The 21,150-nt window shown below is 33.7% G+C and overlaps 4 protein-coding genes and 1 long non-coding RNA gene across 11 annotated transcripts; 3 read left to right on the top strand and 2 right to left on the bottom strand.

The window, feature by feature from the left end:
• LOC104727896 (aspartic proteinase oryzasin-1-like) lies at positions 1,385–2,712 on the bottom strand. Its single transcript, XM_010446958.1, has 5 exons — positions 2,526–2,712; positions 1,981–2,420; positions 1,722–1,841; positions 1,574–1,638; positions 1,385–1,478 (listed from the first exon to the last, which is right to left on the bottom strand). The coding sequence occupies exons 1-5, from the start codon at positions 2,710–2,712 to the stop codon at positions 1,385–1,387; spliced, it is 906 nt and encodes a 301-aa protein (XP_010445260.1).
• LOC104723045 lies at positions 3,589–6,096 on the top strand. Of its 3 annotated transcripts, none has more exons than XR_757271.2 (7): positions 3,589–3,689; positions 4,317–4,526; positions 4,758–4,898; positions 5,020–5,192; positions 5,293–5,339; positions 5,451–5,542; positions 5,951–6,096. It is a non-coding gene; the product is annotated as an uncharacterized LOC104723045 (long non-coding RNA). The 3 variants fall into 3 exon arrangements; XR_002034024.1 differs by having other exon boundaries at positions 3,591–3,689; positions 5,025–5,109; XR_757272.2 differs by having other exon boundaries at positions 3,591–3,689; positions 5,020–5,109.
• On the top strand, positions 9,826–11,398 carry LOC104727895 (F-box/kelch-repeat protein At4g19930-like). The gene is made up of 2 exons (XM_019231839.1): positions 9,826–9,841; positions 10,119–11,398. The coding sequence occupies exons 1-2, from the start codon at positions 9,826–9,828 to the stop codon at positions 11,396–11,398; spliced, it is 1,296 nt and encodes a 431-aa protein (XP_019087384.1).
• On the bottom strand, positions 14,952–19,665 carry LOC104723044 (formate dehydrogenase, chloroplastic/mitochondrial-like). 5 transcript variants are annotated; one of them, XM_010441337.2, is made up of 9 exons: positions 18,808–19,665; positions 17,840–17,869; positions 17,289–17,454; positions 16,999–17,173; positions 16,812–16,903; positions 16,615–16,724; positions 15,645–15,690; positions 15,251–15,550; positions 14,952–15,151 (listed from the first exon to the last, which is right to left on the bottom strand). In XM_010441337.2, the coding sequence occupies exons 3-8, from the start codon at positions 17,311–17,313 to the stop codon at positions 15,528–15,530; spliced, it is 471 nt and encodes a 156-aa protein (XP_010439639.1). In that variant the 5' UTR covers positions 17,314–17,454; positions 17,840–17,869; positions 18,808–19,665; the 3' UTR covers positions 14,952–15,151; positions 15,251–15,527. The 5 variants fall into 5 exon arrangements, with proteins under 5 accessions (XP_010439639.1, XP_010439640.1, XP_019087829.1 ...); XM_010441338.1 differs by having other exon boundaries at positions 16,999–17,111; positions 18,808–19,664; XM_019232284.1 differs by lacking the exons at positions 17,289–17,454; positions 17,840–17,869; positions 18,808–19,665 and having other exon boundaries at positions 16,999–17,275.
• LOC109127266 lies at positions 19,053–19,320 on the top strand. The gene is given in 2 exon segments (XM_019231838.1): positions 19,053–19,175; positions 19,177–19,320. Coding segments are annotated over 2 exon segments (267 nt in total).

The raw sequence follows: 21,150 nt of genomic DNA, 5'->3' as shown, positions 1-21,150 counted from the left end.
ATAACACTTGCCTAATAATGTGACAGATTTATTAGACCTAATATGTTTTTTGCGTTTTACACGATCGCCATGTTAATGTCAAGATTATGAGATCATGAAAGATCTCCAGCCAAGCCAACTCATGCTCTGCAATTGCATGCAAGCTCTCTGTTTTACGTTGACCTCAAAGACCCAAAGTGGCCATGTAATTTTTGTTCTCATACGATAGACATTTTATTGCTTTCAAGTTTCATATAAACACTACAAGAAAATGAATCCATTGTCACAATAAAAATATTACTACGAATCTGTAACAATTGGTGAATGGTTATAATACAATGGTCACAAATTTTTTTTAGTCACTAAAACATCACACGAGTTGCGACTAACTCATACGTATCTATTTCGTCACCAAATGTAACGATTTGTAAACGTATCTAAAATGTCACAATTGCTTACTAAAATTATCGTCCCAAATACGTTTTATTTCATGACCGAAATCACGTATCAAGTTAGTCACTATTTACGACGCCGTTGTAGTCTCAAAACGTCACACTTAGTGACTTGTTAAATGCCACTTTTCCGTCACGGTTACTAACTAAGAACATGTATCAAAACTGTCATTCCGTCTCTGATGATTACAAAAAAATCGTTGCTAATTGGTCAAAAATATCAACTAAAACATCGTCTCAAAACCATCATATGTTGTGACCAGCATAACTGTTTTAAATAAGTCACTAATTATAACAAAACTTTAGTCTCAAAATGTTACAAATGTTACTTTTCTAAGGGTTATATACAGATCTACGATTATATATAACCCTTAGAAAAGTGAAAAGCTACTCACTCCACAAGTATATACAATTATATGTAGCATTAGAAAAGTCTAATACGTTTATATACGATTATATATAACAATGATCATAATACGTTGCTAGACAAACGAGAGTAATACAAAAAAGAACAGAGCACCGAACACATAAAAATGTAAAATAAAAAACATAACAGAGCACCAAAAGATGTAAAAAACAGAGCATCAAAAGATGTAAAAAAACAGAGCATCAAAAGATTATATATATTACATCTTTTGATGCTCTGTTTTTTAAATCTTTTGGTGCTCTCTTATGTTTTTTATTTTGGTGCTCTGTTATGTTACATCTTTTGGTAATCATTACACTGATTGATCATATGAAAAAGATCACTAATGTCAGCGAAAAAAAATCAGTGTAGAATTGCAAGATCAGTGTATGTACTTAATTAACCAAAAAGAGAAAGAAAATTAAAATAAAAGACCATTATACTTTGAAGGTGAAAATATATTTATTCGCTGACATTAGTGATCCTTTTCATATGATCAATCAGTAAATACCAGAAACATTCATAAACCCTTAGTTCTAGTAGGAATCTAAACCGACTTAGCAAAGCCAACTCTCACAGTTGGTAGTTTCTCGTAGTCATAAACCGTATGAAAGGCTCGTATGAATGGCATGCCAAGTACCCTACGCAACCAAAACAACAATCAGTGATCAAAAGATATTTTTATTTATTTAACACCAAAAATTTTGATTTTGATTTTTTTTTAAAGAAAACTAACCAGAAATTATCGTTGTTCTTGAATCTACTTGTGCAGACATTTTTTGTCGTATCCTTACGTATATACTGAAAAACCAAAGTACAGAACAGAAGTCAGAGCAAAAGAAACTAAACGGAGGAAAAGAAAAATATCGGTTCAATCAACTTACATCAAGTGGACTGACTGAGTAACTCCTTTCTTCTATTGTAAAGGTTACATCAGGCAGGTTGTCGTAATTTGAGCAATCTTCTTCTGCATTGATTATATCATTAATGACCTTGATCATAGCCTGTAATTGAATAACGTCAACAGAATTAACAAATATTTGATCGTGAAACAATTAATAAATAAACTCTTTCAAAATTAGGGTTTTTTGTTTGTTTTAGCGGTGAACCAAGAATGTTCGTAGTGCCCGAGTCAACAAACACATAGCAGCCTGTAGAGCATTTATTAGTGTCTATGGTTCCGACGAATATGTTTGTCATTTGGAAATAGTGTTCAGCCTTGTCCACGGTGACGTAAACGTGCTCTCCCGTATAATGAGCTGGGTTTGTGCCTCCGAACACTATCTCTCCTCCTTCTCCAGCGTCGTTAGACCTCCCATACCATATGGAGAATATTTTATTTTCAATCTTTTCTTGTTGCATCATCGAATCCCAGACAGGACTAGTTTTTGTCGTAGAAATTTGAAGACTCCCAAGTCCAAATACCCCATCAAAGGTTGCCGTGCGAAATCGGTCCCCTTCCGGAGTAGAACGAGCCTCTGTGAAGTACTGATCAGTTATTGTAATTCCACCAACATCGACAGTGTCAATGCTTAGAAAGCCTGTGAGAGAACCTTGCCCGTACTTGAGTTCTACATTTGATCCTATTATATATACACAAATATGTTAGATCAATAAACTTTACACTATCATATATTGTTATATTTATATAAATAAATAAAAACTAAAAGGCAGATTTGAGAATTTACCGTTTGGTTTGTAAGTGCTTGATCTTTGCGCATCGTAAAGATTGTGAGGCTTCGTTCCCGGCCAATTTCCAGATGGCACCCATAGATCACTGCTTCCGGTATCAAACACGACTGTGAAACGTTGCCCCGGTGTACCAATTGTTAGTTCCCCGTAATAGATATCTCCATTCGAATTCTCAATCGGCATTCCGTTTTTGTTGAATGAAGTATCACTACAAGAAAACATGGATTTTACGACTACAATTGGCGACTATATATGTAATTGTCATTTTTGGTGACTAAGTAGTGACTATTTAGCGACTATTATACGACTACAAGTATTTGGTCGTATATTAGTCGTTTTTTAACGACTGCATATCTTAGTCACTAGTTTAGTCGTATTTTAGCGACTATTTTATGACTATATTGCACACTGAAATATGTAGTTGCTAAATAGTCACCAATTTAGTGACTAATATGCGACTCATAGTAAACAGTCGCTAAGAAGTCGCATATCAATCGCTATTTAAGAAAATCATAATTTTCAAAATTTAACCCCAAACCTAAATCATAAACTCTAAATCTTAGAAATTAATTCATAAGTCATAAATTCAAAACTTAACCCCAAATCATAAACCTATACCCCAAACTCTGTACTTTAAACCCTATACCTTAAATTTTAAACTTTTATAATGCATAGTATATAGAAATTAAATTATAAACCATTTAACCAAAATATAACCATAATGTGTATAAAATTAAATCTAATCTAAAACTATTTAGTGTATATATATAATTTAATACTTCCCAAAACTATTACTTATAAAATTTATTAAATTAGTTATTTTAAAATCTGAAACTAATTGTTGATTAAAAAAAAAAAAAAAAAACTTAAAACTATATCATTTAGTCTGGGCCTTGAGAGGCTTTGATATCACTTTGGATTTTGATATGAATAGAAAATTGGCCAACAAAAAAAAAAAAAAAAATCAACAAACAAAGAAACCTTCACCCTTTGTGCCTCTATTCCTCGACACTACACTTAGAAAAAAAAATCATCATCACTCTCGAAACTCTTTCGGAGAAACTCTCACTCACATTTCTTCGAATCACGATGACTCTGTCCGGCCAAACCTCCGACCGTATCTCCAGATCTAGAAGGGAAACTGGTTTCCGTGGGAGAAGGTCAGTTTTTTCTATCTCTATTTCCCCCTTTAAATCTGATTTTGGGATTAGGGTTTCTGGTCTACGTTTGTAATGACTAGACCTGGGACTTCGGTTATTTCGGTGAATTCGGTTCGGTTATTTCGGTTTTTCGGTTTTTCGGTTTTTTTGAGTTTTGAAAATCTTACCGAATTGAACCGAAATATATTTCGGTTCGGTTATTTCGGTTTCTCGGTTAATTCAGTTTTAAAATTTCAAAACCGAAATTAACCGAAATTTGATTAAAAACATGAAAAATAGGATTTTTCGGTTATTTAGAGATAATTTCGGGTTTTTCGGTTTTATTTCAAATATTTCGGTTTTTTCGGTTATTTTAGGGTAAATTCGGTTATTTTAGGGTAAATTTCGGTTTTATTAGTTTTTTTCCTAAAAAAATCAAAAAAAATCAAAAAAAAAATCGATTAACCGAAAACCGAACCGAAATAACCGAAATATTTTGGTTTTTTTGGAAAAAAAAAATTTGTACCGATCGATTCAGCCGTTATAACTGAAACCGAACCGAACACCAAAAAATATCGGTTCGGTTCTTTCGGTTCGGATTAAAATCACAGGGCTAGTAATGACCTTAATCTTCGAATTGGTTTGAAGACGACATATAAGAAGAAGAATCTGAGAGGTGAAGCGGAGGAAGATGGCATAGAAGACGAAAAAGCTAAGCGGTGGATTTATCGACGAAATTAGAAGTTGGGATCTCAAAACCGGGAAAGATCTGCTTCGATTCAAGTCGTGTGCTTCTCCGGCGCACAGCCGAAAACTTGGGTCGACTAAAGAATCAATTTTTCTATCAAGCAACAATGGGTCAAGTTCTCTTTTGCTCTCACACCTATCCTCTCCGACGTTCTTGAAGGCTTAGTAGTTGCTTTCATTTGTTATCCTTTTTTTTCTTTTTTTGTTCCGCTGTAGGAGCATGGATTTTCACTTTGATTCTGCTAAAAACGAGTTTGATTTATCTGCTTGATATCGGTAGCCAATGCTGATGTGATCCACTTAGTTGCCTTGTTGCGTCTCTCATCCCCTGTGTGATTGCAGATGAGGGAGGATAAGAAGTAGAAGAATGATGAAGGAGAAGTGAGGGAAGGAGTAGCGCATCAATAGCTTTGTTGCCACGCGGGTATATCTCTTGTCATTTCTTTCAAATGTCTAGCTCCATCTGTTTTGGTCTCCATGGAGGTGGGTTTCTTACTTTCTTTTAAAAATCCTGGAACTGCTTTGTTATTTCATCTTTTCAGAATTCTTGAGTACTTATGTGCAAGATTGTTTTTTTTTTTTTTTTTTGGTGGGATTCTCTCAGATCAGGTGTCAGCTATTTTGGTTGAGTCTTGTGGCTTAAAGAACTCAAGGCTCAACTCGGCTCTCCTCAGTGTCACCAAAGTCACCGAAGGTACTCAAACTAAGCTCTCTAAAAGCATATCACTTCTTTCACAGAGTCACCTCAGTTTTGGTGATTTTATATGATAAAATCTGGTATGTGTGTGTGTTGGTGTTTGTGTTTGTGTCTTAGAAGCTTATGGTTTGAACATGTGATTTTTGTTTACTATATTATTTTGTTGTTTGTGATCAATAGACTGGATTTGGAGAAGCTTGAAGAAGCGGTTGGCTGGAAGAAGATAGGTAAAACCCTTATGTTTATTTTCAATTATTACTCTTGTATTACTCTTCAATTCTTTGAAGTCACATTGTTGCATGCGTAAACCATCTGATTCAGTGTCCTATTGTTCTTAGGTCGAAGATGATGTTTGGCTTACAGAGAAAGCCACAGCCAAGCACACTCTTAGACAGAGCTCATGATGTACAATTTTATTTCAGAGCGTAAGGTAAACTTTCATTAGTTAAGACATTTTCTTATCCTATTGTATCTTTTGCTATTAAGGTACAATATATATACTTTGCTACTTATTGCTGTGAGACTTTTATTAAATCTGTCAAAGAGTCGTTTGTTTAGAAGCCTCTGTTGTAATTTTTGTGAGGCTTTTTGTTGAATTTGTCAAGAGTTATTTGGTAATACCAATCTCTAGACACCTGTTTTATATGCACTCTTTAACTAGAGTCACCATTGTCGATCTTCTTACTCACACTCACATTTTTAAGCTAGAAGACATGTTAGTTATAGTGAATTGCTTGTCCCCATGGTTTCTCATTTCTAGTCTCGATTTTGAAATTGTGTTATATAGATAATGGGAAATGAGTACCCATGATACATTTTTTGTTTGTTTGTTCTGAAGGTACTTGAAGAAATGATTTGCTCTTGGAACATTAGTGGGAACTACCTAGGCTTCAATGATGGAATACAAAGCAATTGAGAATGTGCTACAAACCATTTATTATGTAGTTTTTCATCTATTCTTTTTCTAGTTATGTTTTTTTAGGAGGATGAAGTTTTCTTATTTTTAGTTATGATTTTTAATTTTATTTTGTAATATAATTTTCTTGTAATCATGGTTTTTAATAATAAATATAGTACTCAAAAATAATGTTTTAAAACATTATTCATAATTTAAATATATTAAAACAATTAATAAAATATATATAATTTGTATAAATACTGTATAAATACAATAATGTATAAATACTTAAATACAACTATAGTCGGTAATTAGTCGTTAATTAGTCACTAAATTTGGTGACTACATTATGACTATTTTGCGTCGTCGTAAAATAGTCGTAACGTAGTCGCTAAATTTAGTGACTATATTACGACTAAATTTACGACTATGCAAACTAGTCGTAATGTAGTCGCTATTTGGCGACTAATTTTACGACTATTTATTTTAGCGACTCTTGATTTACGACTACTGGTTTTAGTCGCTATTTAGTCGTAACACACCGTTTAGCGACTAAATAGTGACTAATAGTGCAGTCGCTATTTGCCTGTTTTCTTGTAGTGTATTACCCCTCGTCAAACCGATTCTGACTATCCCTTGCACTGAAAAAATTAAAGAGAGTTACGTTATACACTTATACGTAAACAAATGTGTATCAACAAAATCGATATAGCTAGTATGTAAAAGATCTAACAACACTACAGTTTGAAGATCTAACTACTTTATCAGAGAAAGGATCTAGCTAACCTGCGTACGACTGGAGGAGGAAGAGACAGAAATATGCAATAAGGACTCTTTTAAATTTTAGGCTATTCATCTCTCGTTTGTTTTTCTTTTGAGTTTTGCTATCTGTTTAAGTTCAACTCAATGCATCGTCTTATATAGAACTAGTTGGAAGCCTAAGGAGAGAGAACTCTAGAGTAGTTGAGAGCATTAACACTAACCTTTCATATTGACGTTCCTTTTATTTTATTTTTAATTAAGAAAATAAACCCAAATATTCCTCTATTGTTTTTGAAATGGAGGTACAGTACGTTCTTCATTGTTCACATGCTTATTGCATTTATTTGTATCGTGTTTATTCATCCCACAAACAAATAAGACTCATCAAAGTATATGACAAATGAAACAACGATACCAAAAACATACATATAATGTAACCCCCAAACAAAAACAAATGTGCATGTTTATTGTAGTTATCATGCCAACAATTACGTACACGAATATATATATATATATAACTATTTGTAAAGTTGTCAATCATCAACAAAAAAAAACATTATGTTTTGTATTCTAGCATGGTTTTACATTTAGGAATTTTATTTTAAATATTGAGCTTTATTTTTCATGATTTTTTTTGGTCAAAGTTTATTTTTTGTGATGTTGAATACAAGTAACAATTTCCCCCAACTTAAAAAAATAAAATAAAAATATGCCACCAAAAAAATCGATCATTCAACTTAATTAAAAAGCATAATATCACGAAAAAGCAGCAAGGGTTAGTATACATAATCAAAATATATAATTCAATTTCGTTTTTCCTATTTTCTTTTAAAAAAGAAAATACTATACAATTCAGTGAACAAGGATGTAATTTGGTAATTGTTGATATTTCACACATAAACCAACTCGCAAACAACCAAAAACATATAAAAAGATGGTAGGGTCTTACCTCCATTTACTCGAGGAAACCCAAAACGTCATACCTCTCTACTGCCTTACATGGTAACTTTTGAGTAATATTACATTTTGATTGGCTGGCATATAAGAGAATAAGTGATCAAAAAAGTCTGTCAGACTTGAAGGAAAAATATAGATAAGTAATAAGTTTTGAGGCTTTATTTGGAAAGAGAATATGTAGCGAACCTAGTAGAAACAAGAAGAAGAAGATAAAAAAGCTTAACAATAACCGGAGTCTCTAGCTTTGGTGGTAAAGGACCTTCAGCTGAAGTATCCGCCATCACGAGTTTGAACCCTGGCCACTGCAGAATTCACATACGGGCTGCAGCGTTTCAGGAGCCGACACGTGGAATGCCATTTGGCCGCCCACGTGGCTAGTCCAAGCAAACCGATTTATTTCGGGAAGCGTTGGGATACCTGGGTTATAAAAAAAAAAAAAAGCTTAACAAAATAAACGTATCACTGTCACATAGTGGCCTGATATTTCAAAACTCCAGCGAGAGTAACATAGAGGCTGGTATGACTTTTTTATGTTGACTGACACAGACATATATTCCTTATGTAGTTTACGTAAAACTTTGTTTTTGACTTCTCTGCGACTTGAGTTTCAACGAGTAGTTTTTTTAAGAAAAAGGCATTTTCGCACTATTTTTTACTTTTTTAGTTTTCTTTTCTGTTCTTTCTCGTGCACTAAAGAGTTAGATCATGAAAAGTTTATTTTACCACATTCGTTTGCAAAATTATGCACATGAACAACATTGGGACTATGGATATTAGATTATTTTAGCTTGGCAAACTGAATCACAAAGCGGATTTCTTTAGCCCTCAATTCATTGCACTTTCGTAATAACTGTATGCATCATTCTAATAATTATGAACCGATATTGTAATTCAATATCCGTCATTATGTTTATTACATTGCTGACCACGATTGATATAAGATATAGAAAGTTCACAAAATTTAATTTCATGAGACAAATTAAAAAATTAGAAAACTAGTTTTAGTGAAACTGAACGAACACATTGAGACTATGGATATTAGATTCTTCTTCTTTTTATTTTTCTTCACTTGGTTGCGCATTTGTCCTTCGTCATTAATATTTTAGATACAAAAAAAGACCTTGATCAATATTGTATATATAGTCTCATAATAATATAAGTCACAAAATAAAATTTTATAGAACATAAACTCGTAAAAAAGTCACAGAGTACAATTATATACTAATTTCTGTTAATTATAAATATTTTGTAGAAGAATGAAATCTAAAATTAAATTATTAATATACACTTATATTAAATAAATAAATAATATTTGATAAAAAAAAATATAGAAATGTTATAAGAATGCAGGAATTGTTAAAAACTTGTAAAACAAAATCATTCTAAAACTGTATAGTTTTCATTGTAAATGTGTGGAAATAGTTGTGGATATATTTCATTGGCAAAAAAAACTGAATTATTGTGGATCAACACGAGTTCAATGGTTTGTGGTTTTAAATTTGTTTAAAAATGAAAAACAGTTAGTTGGTAAAAAAAACTGCAGATGAAATTCATATTTCTCATCCAGTTCTCAGCAAGGATCACTTATTCCCTGAATCTTCAAAACCTATAGAAGACATGGATCAACACGAGTTTCCCTTCCCTACGTCGAGCATAGATCCTCACCGCCTCTTGCAAACACAAGTACACAACTAAGTTTTACTTGAATCTTCTACAACCAATAGTGTTGTTCCTACAAATTGAAGATTTTGGCTTTTAGAGATGAAATTTTAGTTCATACAAATAGGAATAAAGCATAATTAAGATTTATGGATGTTGACCTGTTAGAGTTAAGTGTTAGTAATTTGTTAAATCGAAATTAATTTTAAGTTAGGTGACATGGATTTGCGATAAGTCTTTGCATGAAACGGGGATAAAATGGACACATTTTTTTTCTGAGTACTTGATAAATTTTATAACTGTGATGAAACGCACCGCTCCATTTTAAAGACCCAAGAACGTTGCGTTTTAACGAGACAAACCAAACACCAAAGTGCGGCGTTTCAATTAAAGTCTTATTTTTTGGCTCTTTCCTTTCGTAACAAGCAGTCGTTGAAATGGCCAATGAGGAAGGCAAACATGCACACACAATTTTAATTTTTTTTCTATACATCTCTCTGTCTATTCAATTTTAATATTTAATATTTAATATTTAACCGGCATATTTTATTAAGATGCTATATTAATTATTAAGAATCTTTAAAAGGAAAATAGAAAGTGGCTAGAGGGATATAAATTATATTTTTTCCACATAATAAAAAATAAAAAGAAAATTTTCTTTTTCGATAATGATCTAAGGAATGGTACGATCATATACGTTATAACATTCTGTAATATTCTATTGACCTAGCCGGCCGTCATCATCTAGCGAGAGAGAGTAGAAGAAAGAAGAGGAAATCGATGGTAATAAAAATAAGAAGAAGAAGGGACATGTGCAAAAGCCACAAACTAATGCCGGAGATTCCTTTTGATCTCGTGATAGAGATTCTCACGAGACTTCCTGCTAAATCCCTTATGAGGTTCAAATCCGTCTCAAAGGTCTGGTCATCCTTGATTCGTTCCCGAACTTTCACCAATCGTTTGATAAGGGTTTCATCATCCGCACCGCGTCTATATGTGACTTTGAGCTTCTTGGAAAATAGCCACCGCAAAACTAAATTACTATCTTCGTCATCTTCTCCTAGCTCTGACATTACTACTACTATGTCTTCCTTTGTAATTGACCAAGATTTGACCATCCCATCGATGAAAGGCTACTACATCTCTCACGTGTTTCGCGGCTTGATGTGCTTTGTAAAAGAGCCAGGTGTGCAAATATACAACACCACCACTAGACAACTTGTTGTCTTACCCGACATAGAAGAATCCAACATCTTAGTTGAAGACCACATGAATAAAAAGATCATGTATTGTATCGGACATGATCCCGTTCATGATCAATATAAAGTGGTTTGTATAGTTGCAAGACCTGGTGAGGGGTATGGAGAGCTCAGAACGTGGCTGACAGAGTATTGGGTCTTCATACTAGAAGGAAATGAATCAAGTCGATGGAGAAAAATTGCATGCCCTTCTCCTCATCTTCCTATAACAGGAATATTAAATACCAATGAGTGTATGCATTACCTCGCTTGGATACGGGTGCTTGATCCTATGCTTGTGAGTTTCGACTTTAGTTCTGAAGAAATCAGTATGCTTCAAGCACCTGAAGATATCTGTTGGCTTAAATCTGATCCGATAAAATACTATGGAAGAGTAGCTCTTTTAGACCATTTCGATCTTGGAAGGGAAGGTACGATGAACCTATGGGTTATGGAAGACGGAGAGAAGAATATGTGGTCGAAGAAGACTTTAGTGGTGCATCCTTCTCAAATGGATATAGTCAAGAGCATTAGTTTGAGAGTCGAAGATACAACTAGAAACAATGAGGTTATATTGGTACCTCAAAATATAAACTATACTCAAACCGGCAAGGTTATCGTGGAACCTCAAGATACATCTCTTTTATACTTTTTTCTCTATGATCTACAAAAGAATCTGATGAGAAAAGTTGAAATCAAAGAAACACCATATCAAACTACTGTTTGGGATGTTGTTGGATTAGACAATGTTGAGAACTTCATGTATCTGTAAGTTCATGAAGCTTCAATATTTTGTTTAATTTTGTGTTTTTTCCGAAACACTTTATTTAGGTTTTAAATAAATAAACAAAAGACAAAAAAAAAACAAATTCTTTTTTCGGTTATTTCTTTAAGATAAGACATCTTCAAGTAAACAATTTGAGAAAAAAAAAAGGATGTGAGATTTTAATTGACCAGGTTTTCATTGACTTTCTATGGTGGAAGAAGCATAGGCCACAAAGGGTATGAGATTAGTGATGGATGTTTTTTTTTAGAATTGTAACTCTGTATTTAGTATTTAGTGACTTAGTCATTCTTTTCAAAAAAAAATTTAACATAAAAAAAAAATGGAAAATCTAGGACTTAAAAAGGGTAAGACAAAACAAGGCATATTTTAAATTTCCTTCATAGATGTAAATCATCATTTGCCCCCAAAAAAAAAATGTCATATCATCATCAGATAGAGGTTTCGCGTGCATTTAATAGCCTATACGCTAAAGGAACCAAATTAACGAACAAACACTAGTGTAGAGTTTCATCACACCAATCAATAGTGTGCAGAGTATTGAAATGAATACAGACACATCACACACAATCAATAGAGTTCAAAGATTTAATGTGAAAACGAGAGGTTTTTGTACTCTGAGGCCTCGTTCAGTCCAGATAAGTTTTACTGTTTGTTGGCTTATCCGCTACCAGAGTTACCTGTAGAGAAACTAATAAGTTAGGGACAAACACCAAAGCTAAACAACTACTATAAAAAGAGGAAAGCTTAGATATTTACCAAGTGTTCTTCTTCTACGAGAGTCAACCCAAGGTGGCCTTTCTTGTAAATGAGCCATTTTTTGTAATCCTCTCGATCTTTTTTAGTCCAGGTCTTGGCGTTCATGTCAGGGCAGCGGTAAAGATTCTTAGGGACACTATCACGAATGCGCTTTTCCTCTATGCNTCATCTTGTATGCTGTCTCATTAGCTATCACCTCTGGCATCTCCTCTTTATCTCCTTGGGTATTGACATCCTTCCTTTTTCTTTCAACTTTCAAACATCAAAAATAACATTAAACAAAACAGTGTTCAGCAGACTATAAAATTTACCATGAATCAGAATCAAACAAGAAAACGATTGACCTCAGTACTTCATTCCAACAAAATCAAGTATCATAACAAAGGAGTTCATACCAGTGTTTGGTGCATTAGGAGAAGCAGCAGCTTTCTTAACCGTAGACGAAACAGAGGCTGCAAAAACAGTCCAAGAGAATCAGTAGCTTAAAGAAATCAAGCTTGACTAACATTCAAAATCTAGAGGGGAACACATAAACGAACTTAGCACTTGGCTGAAACAGTTTTTGGTGGTGCATTAGGAGAAGCTTTTGGTGGTGCATTAGGAAGAGGCAGCAACATTCTTATTCTTGGCTGAAGCAGATCCTGCAGGAAAAGTCCAAGTGAATCACTAGCTTAAAGAAATCAAGTTTGAGTAACACTCAAAATCTTAAGGGTCGGGGAACACATAAACGAACTTAGCACTTTATTGAAACAAAATCTGGTAGCATAACTAAGAAGAACATACCACTTTTTGGTGCATTGAGAGAAGCAGAAACATTCTTATTCTTGGATAAAGTAGAGGCTGCAAAAACAGCTCAACAAAATCATACTTGTGGTACCAAAACAATCTTAGTAAACTCAACAATTGATTTAAAAAACACTAGTAACAAAACTAAGAAGATCATGCCACTCTTTGGTGAACTGAGAGAAGCAGCATCATTCTTATTCTTGGATGAAACAGAGGCTGCAAAAACAGCTCAACAAAATCAGACTTGTGGTACCAAAACAATCTTAGTAAACTCAACAATTGATTTAAAAAACACTAGTAACAAAACTAAGAAGATCATACCACTCTTTGGTGAACTGAGAGAAGCAGCATCATTCTTAGTCTTTGATGAAGCAGAGGCTGCAAAAACAGCTTAACAGAATCAGACTTGTGGTACCAACACAATCTTAGTAAACTCAACACTCGATTTTTAAAAAACTAGTAACAAAACTAGAACATCATACCACTTTTTGGTGAACTGAGAGAAGAAGAAGCAGCATTCTTATTCTTGGATGAAGCAGAGGCTGCAAAACAGTTCAAAGGGATTCAGTAGTTTAAGAAAATGAGAACTTGCATTATAACATTAACTTTAATAATCACATCATACAAGCTAACAACAATCAAGTCAAAACTCGAAGAATCTCAAATATAACACCACAATTCATCTACACTCCAAACTGGTGAGTAAACCAACTCAGATTAGCTACAATCAAATCTCTTAATAACAAATTTGACGCATATTAATCATAATCATTCAAACAAGCTCTCAGATCAACCAAGAAATCAAGTTGAATTATGAGATGCATCAAATCAAATACATCAATATCATGCTCCAAAACCACGTTTGAAGCAAAATAAAGCAGAAACAAAGTTTCGAAATCGTCACAACAAACCTCAAAACCAGAAGCTTGATCAAAAACAGGCGAAATCAAATTTACACACCTAATTAAACACTAAATTCGACAAATGAACCAAACCTAAACAATACAAACATGAATTAAAGAGCGTAATCGTTCCCCAAACGAGCTTGAATCTAAGCTTAATCACTCGAAATATGTAGTCTAATGAGCTTCGATCAAACATAATCAAAACCAGAAATCCGAAATTGAAGATCAATCAAACTCTAAGAAAAATGAGAAAGCAGAGACGGATCAAAATACCAGACGAAGGTGGAGGTGAGTTTCGTTTTCCCTTATCCATTGCTCCAGAAGAATTGCAGAAGAATCGAGAGAAGAGAGATCGTTCGAATTCGAAATTAGAGAGACAAACAGAGAAAATGGAGAAGTCGTGAAATTTTACGTGAGCGGGAAGAGAGTCTTAACAAACAATTTTCAGATTAAAATATTATACTATGATGTAGTAGCGTATCTTGGAAAAATATCTAATTGCCACGTTGGCATTAGAAGCTAGCTCTGACTGTATACAACTCCCAGGTTCGATCGAAGCCCAATTTTGTTTTATTTAAAGGTTCGAGTAGTTTTTTACAAGGCAAAATTGCAACACACATGCACAATTTTAATTTTTTTTGTTCTACATCATTTTTTTAAATTCGATACAAAAATAGACATTTCTTCCTTTTAGAACATTTAAAATAATCATCACATTTAAAACAAATTAAAATGATCGATCGAATTAGAGTAAAAAATACCATATCTATGACTATGGCCAAAAAGAGTACATATGGATGATATATAGGCCTTGATTGGAACAACTGTTAATGGAGCATGAGCAGTATGCTATTAATATATTAATAATGATATATGATTGATACAACTGTTAGCATTTAGACATAAAATTACAAAATTAGACATTTTAAATATACAAATATAGATTTTGTTGTTAATGAAATAGTTTAAACTACTTATTTTGAAAAACAAATTAAAACATCTTATAAGCATAATATCAAATGAAACAATAACTTATGAATATTAAAATAAATGAAACAAATCATACGAAAAATAATTTGTAAGCATAAAAACATATAAAACATAATCTCAAAATTATTAATAACTAATGTCGAGCAGCCCAAATACTTTCTGCAATATTGTTTCGGATCCCATTCATATATGCATCTCCTGTAGGTTCATAATGTGTGTTTTCGTTTTCGGGTACGTCATCTAAATCAAAAGGATTCAATGTTTCTTCTTCCATCGTTTCGTACTCATCTGAATCATAAGCCTGCAACATATAAAATATCAATAAGAGTGAAACTATTTTTATAAGAAACTAATAAATTATAAAATGTATATTGTCACTGTCTAATTAATTAGAAATTACCGCAATGAGTTGATCCCACCAGTCAGGGCTCATGTCAAGCTCTCCAAACTCATTGAATCCCACCCCTGTGACGTTCTTTGTGACACGTTTATAGATATCATATTGCTTTCTTAAATGCTCTAGCCGAGTTTTAATTTTTTTCCATTGCAAGTCCAAACCAAACCGTTTCAAAAATCCTGCTCGTATGTTCTGTCTTCCCATTTCACTAAAACATGTACCTCTCCAGTATCCTTTATCTTTCTCACCACTGGCTAACACTAGCATCTCATGACTCATTTCATGGGTCCACATAAATTTTGGCTAAACCAACCCAAAAATATAAATAATACATAAACTTCAACCACCACACAAACCAAAAAAAATCAACATGTACGTAAAACATATATACTCATACCTTGCTTGTTGGTTGCACACGTTCTTCTTGATTCGACATGTTGAAACTGTTTACAATATTATTATATGTTATATTTCTGGCTTTGACAAAAAATGTTGTGAGACGTTGCATTAAAAAACAAAAAGGTAATAATAGATGAGAAACAATGAAAACCATCATCTTCAAGAAAAACAACAAGACATCTTCGTACCCTTTGCATCATATATGAATATACACAAGAAATTTGGCTATAAGATTAAAAAAATGGAAGAGTTGCTTTTCAACTTACGAGGTTTGCTGAGGTTTGCTGCTGCAGACTTTTCTCTGATGCGTTTTCTTTAGGGTTAGGTCAAAAATATTATTGTGCATTTATAGTAAACTCTAGGTGATTAATGAGGGTAAAATTGTATTTTAATAACTTTAAAACCATTATGCTTGGGAAATGCTTCATTTAGAAGCATTGGGCTATAAAGTATTTAAAAGCCATTTATGCTCCATTTATGCTCTTTTTATGCTTTCTAAACAAAACATGATTGGCTTTCTAAAATCTATATGCTCACTTATATACACTACCAATCAAGGCCATAGTCTATTGGACTTTGTCTAAATCATTATCCAAAAATATTAACTAAATATGGAAAGCTTAATTGTATTCCATTTTAGTTGACCTAAAAATATTGAAGAATTAAATTATTATATAAAAAAATACATCATGAAATAAACAAAGTAGTCAGAACATTTGATTCAAAAACTCAAAGTGAAAATATATGAATAGAAAGAAATATTGTTAGTTCTTGAACTATAATCTAAATAGATAGAACAATATAGGTACAAAAGACTCTTCCACTAAAATAAATGGTTGGTTGTTTGAATCTATTAAATACTTGAAAATATTATTTTGTAAATGCTTGGAAATATTTATATTCTTTTGTATAAAATATGTTTTACATATTTTTAATATCTAATCTGAAACAAACAGTTTTTGTGGTACCTTTGGCTTATATGGAAGCATAAATGAAGAGAAAAGAATTAAACTTGGACGATAGATCCAGTTGTGTGAGAAAGACCGAGAAAGCTTTGCACGCCAGTGTAACTCAAACCCTGCAATTTTTAATGAGTTTATGGAAGAAACATTGAATAAGAATCATAAATCACAACAGAGAAGACTGAATTTTTTTTTTAACTCACATACAGTATGTGAGCCAAAGCAACACAAGGAGGCTGAACAACTGATGGCTCCTCTTGCGTTGTTCACTATCAGCTCTTTGTTGAACAATCCTCTGTATAATAAAGAAGAACCACATTGGTCAAATCTTAAAAAACAGGTCTTGTTAGTGTTCATCTTTCTTGTTTGTGAAATTAGCGTCGTACGTACCTTGTCTTCTCCGTGAGAGGCATGTTGACGACTACAACGTTGCATTGAGGGAGCATTTCGTTTATATCCTTAACGTACTTAGCTCCAATCTCTTTCTCCAGCTCTGGTGCCATCTGAAGCCGGTCATGGTACAATAAGTTGTAGCAAAAGCTTCCCGTGACTTCAGCCATAGATTCTTGGCCCCATTTATAAGTAAAGAGTGGCATCAAAAGAACCATAGATTTGCATTTATAGTTTGTGTTATGCAATATACAAAAACAGAACCAAGATCTTCAAAGGAATATACATACCGCAGTCATGGCCTTCTTTTGTCATTAGTGAGTGACAATGTACTGATGTCCTTGTGATTCAAGCCAGTCGCGGATTCCTAAGGCATTCTCGACGCAGCCAAGGAAGTTAGTTAGGGTTATTGTAGCAGAAAACTCCAACAATCTTTTTGCTATCACCAGAAGATGCCTGTTCCATAAGCCAAGTTCATGAAGCTATTTAAACCAATTTCACATAACAAACTAATTTCAGTTTATTCCTGATTTTGGATCCCATTTGGCGACAGTAATGAACCAATACAACTAACTTGTGCAAACAGAACAGTAAAATTAAGAGAGAGAACTCTTTTATCATATCAATTTTCTCATGATTCCGAAAATATCTCAACAAGAAGTAATATTCAAAAAAGAAATCTAATCAAAACTTAGCTTCTACTTACGATTTCTGAATCCTACCCAAAATTTTCCACAAATCTATCACATACTTATTGTTAAAATCCAAGAAACATAATCAAATTGTCAAATCTATCTCGATCCATTATAGAAGAGTAGTCTCAGAGACAGAGAAATCAAACCTGGGATCGAATTGAGATATAATTCTTCATCTATGGATTTGAAAGCCAATAGAGATTATCAATTTGAAGGAATCGGAGACGAGAGAGCGTCCAGAGAGATAATCGAACAAAAACAAAAAAAAAACAAAATGAATCCAATCACAAGTTGACACAAGTTTTTTTTTTTTTGGCAAACATTTCATTATCATTAAAATTAAAAAGTCTCAACCTCTACAGGAAAAAGTACGTCCAAAGCAAAGTAAATGAAACAACAAATGCCAAAAAACACCATCAAACAAGTACAATCTCAACAGTTTCTTGATAGATCGCATCCATAATAACCCAAAGGGTTACAAACTCTACGACATAGGTAAAGGGGACCATCAGCCGGGAGGAGGAACCTTGCAATACCGACGAGTCACGAGCATCCAAACCCCTCCAAACAAGGGGGAATTTCGGGAAGATAAGATCAAGTTCAGCCAAAGAAGCATCAAACCAAGAGCATCCAGTAAAGCAAACTTCTTTAGTTAGGAAGTCCTTGCTGAAACCATAAGGAGGAGGAAACAAAGCCTCCAAAGACACTAACATTAAACAGTCAGCAAAAGCTGAACGAGAACAGTCTTGAACAACAATCCCCGCGTCTACTTCAAGCAGAACGGTTAACACAATAATCCCTGTAACACTACCACTAAACACAAGTGAAGTATATGGGAGGATAAAAGGCTCCATTAAGGAGAGATGAGAGCTACTAAAGCCCCGATAAACCAGGTGAACTGGTCGGTTGTCTAGACTCAAAGGCCTTTGTCCAAGCTGGCACAAGACAAGTTTTAACAAAGCCAAAATCGAGATAGAATCCGCATACTGCGGTAAATGATCGCATCAAAGCAATAAGGGTGCTGAAAACAGCATTAGAGCCACATCCGAATTCCACAAATCAGAGCCACAAACCTTCCCATCTTAGAAGAGTTAGAGGAAGAGTGAGAGCATACCTGGGGGAATATCGGGGGAGGTAAGGTGAGGGCAACCCAACTTGCAAAGGGAGGCTCAATGGGAAGCATCAATGGTCGGAAGGAGAAGGGGCTTCGCCGGCGGCAGAAGCTAGGTATGGCGGAGGAGAGAAGGATGTTGAGCGAATCACTTGCTCTGAAAGAAGTGAGATTCAGCGGCTGGACAAGAGATTCACCAAAGGAAAAATAGATCTGAGGGTCTGGTGGGTCCGGTGGCGTCGGCGGAGATGGAGGCTCTGGCGGTGGTGCACGAGGGGGCCTCAGGACGAGGAAGGCGACCGAAGACATCGGTAAGTGACGAGAATGGCTCGAAGTCGACAGAATCAAGGAAATCATCTCCTGTGAAAAACCTCACCAGAGAACGGTAAAAGAGATCCACCAAAGAGAGAACACACCTTAGCAAACACGAGTCAGGAGAGGAGATTAACGGAGAAGCATCGCCGGAAGAAACAAACCATTTCGTTGAAGGAGCGGCTTCTTGGGTTTTGTGCCTGAGAGAAAAACTTTAGGGCGAACTAGTACACCACCTTGATAGAGAGAGAATTTTAATAAATATGACTTACACCCACAAGTTTCTAAATGAATCTAAAACGTCTAATTTAACGATCGATCCTTACCAAAATCAAGCTATTATTAGCAACTTTAAAAGACATTGATAAGATTCGTTAATGGAGATGGTGTTAGAAGACAACAATCAACAAACAAGATCTTAGAAGCAGACGATCAATTCTAGGAAGGAAAAAAATGCAAAATCAAAGCCAAACTATAAATAATGATTTTGCAAAGCTATTTTTGTAATATCGAATTCGCCTAGAGAGTGGCTTTGATACTTACTAATCCATTTGTACTATTTCGAGTTCGAGTATGGCATATCGCAAAAGTCATACTTGTTAGTTTTTTTAAATTTCCCATGCTCGGTTGGTATCATTTTTTATATATATAAGAAAACACATGAAAGAAAAAGAGAAAGGCAAAGTGTTTTTTTAATTCATATTAGATCTACAATAACCAACAAAATATGAATTTAAAGAGAAACAATAAAAAATAAACCAGCCGGATTTAAAAAAAAAAAAAAAAAAAACAAGCAAGAAAACGATCTAAAAATCATGTTATCTTAAACCTTTTAACAAAAAAAAAAATAATAATCATGTTATCCCATATTGGCAAAGTTGTGAAGAGTAACTTATGTATGGTAATGAAGAAAGCAACTTATGTATGGTGATGATAAAATATTAACCTCGGGCACCTATAATTTGTTTACTAATAATGATTATTTATTTTTACCATCTAAGATTTTAAAAAAATATGATTATTATAAAATTTAGAAACTGCAAAAATTTTATGAAGAATATCATTTTCATTGATTTTTATATATATACACTCCTTTTGTTTTACAAAGAGGGTTATTTTATATTTTGAATACATTATTCATACTAATTTTTTAATTATATTCTTAATCTAAAACTATTAAAAACCATTTATTAAATAAAAACATATATGTATATTTCATTGTTTTCGTAATATGTGTGAAATGTGTCAAAATGACACTTTTGTAAAAAGTGCAAAAAAAGCAAAAAAAAAAACACAAATGGTTACTAAATCCACTATATATAATTTTTATTTAATATTTCAGAAAATAGATAATAAAAATTTATACTAGTTACTCAAAATTAATTTGTTATAAGAAAAATGAAAGAAACAATATGTTTTGGTATATAATGAAAGGAAGAAAAGAAATGTAAAACATAATCATACGAAAATATGAAATAAGTCAACAATATAAAAGATGTTTTGTATATAAAGACTGTCGCCGGAGATTCCTTTTGATCTCGTGATAGAGATTCTCAGGAGACTCCCGGCTAAATCCCTTGTGAAGTTCAAATCCGTCTCAAAGCTTATAAGACCATTCAAGGTAGAAGTCAGTCCAAGAAGTCAAGCCCAATGTGTATTGCAAGCCCAAAGCCCATGTATCTTAGATATTTCCCATCGGCATGTTCATAAGGGAGTTCTTAGCATTTTGATGGAAAAAAATAAATCAGAATAAAAGAAAAAATCTAAGAACCCCCTTATATAGTATACTCATTTGTGATCTAAGAGACTATACGTGTCACTTATTTGTTGGCTAAAACAAAATATCGACCGATTATTTTCCTTCTTCCTCTCCATCTCTCTGTCTCTTTCTCTAGATTGAAGTCGAATTGGCAATGGAAGAAGATGAAATCAAAGAAGATGGAATCAGAGGACAATCAGGTCGGAGGAGGTGCGACGGAGATTGAATCGGCGGAGGCTAATCGGAGGGTTTTGAATCGAGGAGAATGTTGTCGA

The sequence above is a fragment of the Camelina sativa genome, chromosome 11 (assembly GCF_000633955.1).
Source record: "Camelina sativa cultivar DH55 chromosome 11, Cs, whole genome shotgun sequence".
Classification (NCBI taxonomy): Eukaryota; Viridiplantae; Streptophyta; class Magnoliopsida; order Brassicales; family Brassicaceae; genus Camelina; species Camelina sativa.
The sequence above is the reverse complement of the archived record's forward strand: the minus strand, read 5'-3'. Positions and strand labels throughout refer to the sequence as shown.

Coding starts and splice junctions, on each gene's coding strand:
- LOC104727896 (XM_010446958.1), bottom strand. CDS start 2,712: ATGCCGATTGAGAATTCGAATGGAGATATCTATTACGGGGAACTAACA. Junction 1,842..1,980: donor AATGCTCTACAGGCTGCTAT/GTGTTTGTTGAC, acceptor ATTCAATTACAG/GCTATGATCAAGGTCATTAA. Junction 1,639..1,721: donor ACTCAGTCAGTCCACTTGAT/GTAAGTTGATTG, acceptor TTGGTTTTTCAG/TATATACGTAAGGATACGAC.
- LOC104723044 (XM_010441336.1), bottom strand. CDS start 15,803: ATGATGGTTTTCATTGTTTCTCATCTATTATTACCTTTTTGTTTTTTA. Junction 15,551..15,644: donor GTGTGCAACCAACAAGCAAG/GTATGAGTATAT, acceptor GGGTTGGTTTAG/CCAAAATTTATGTGGACCCA. Junction 15,152..15,250: donor GGTGGGATCAACTCATTGCG/GTAATTTCTAAT, acceptor TATATGTTGCAG/GCTTATGATTCAGATGAGTA.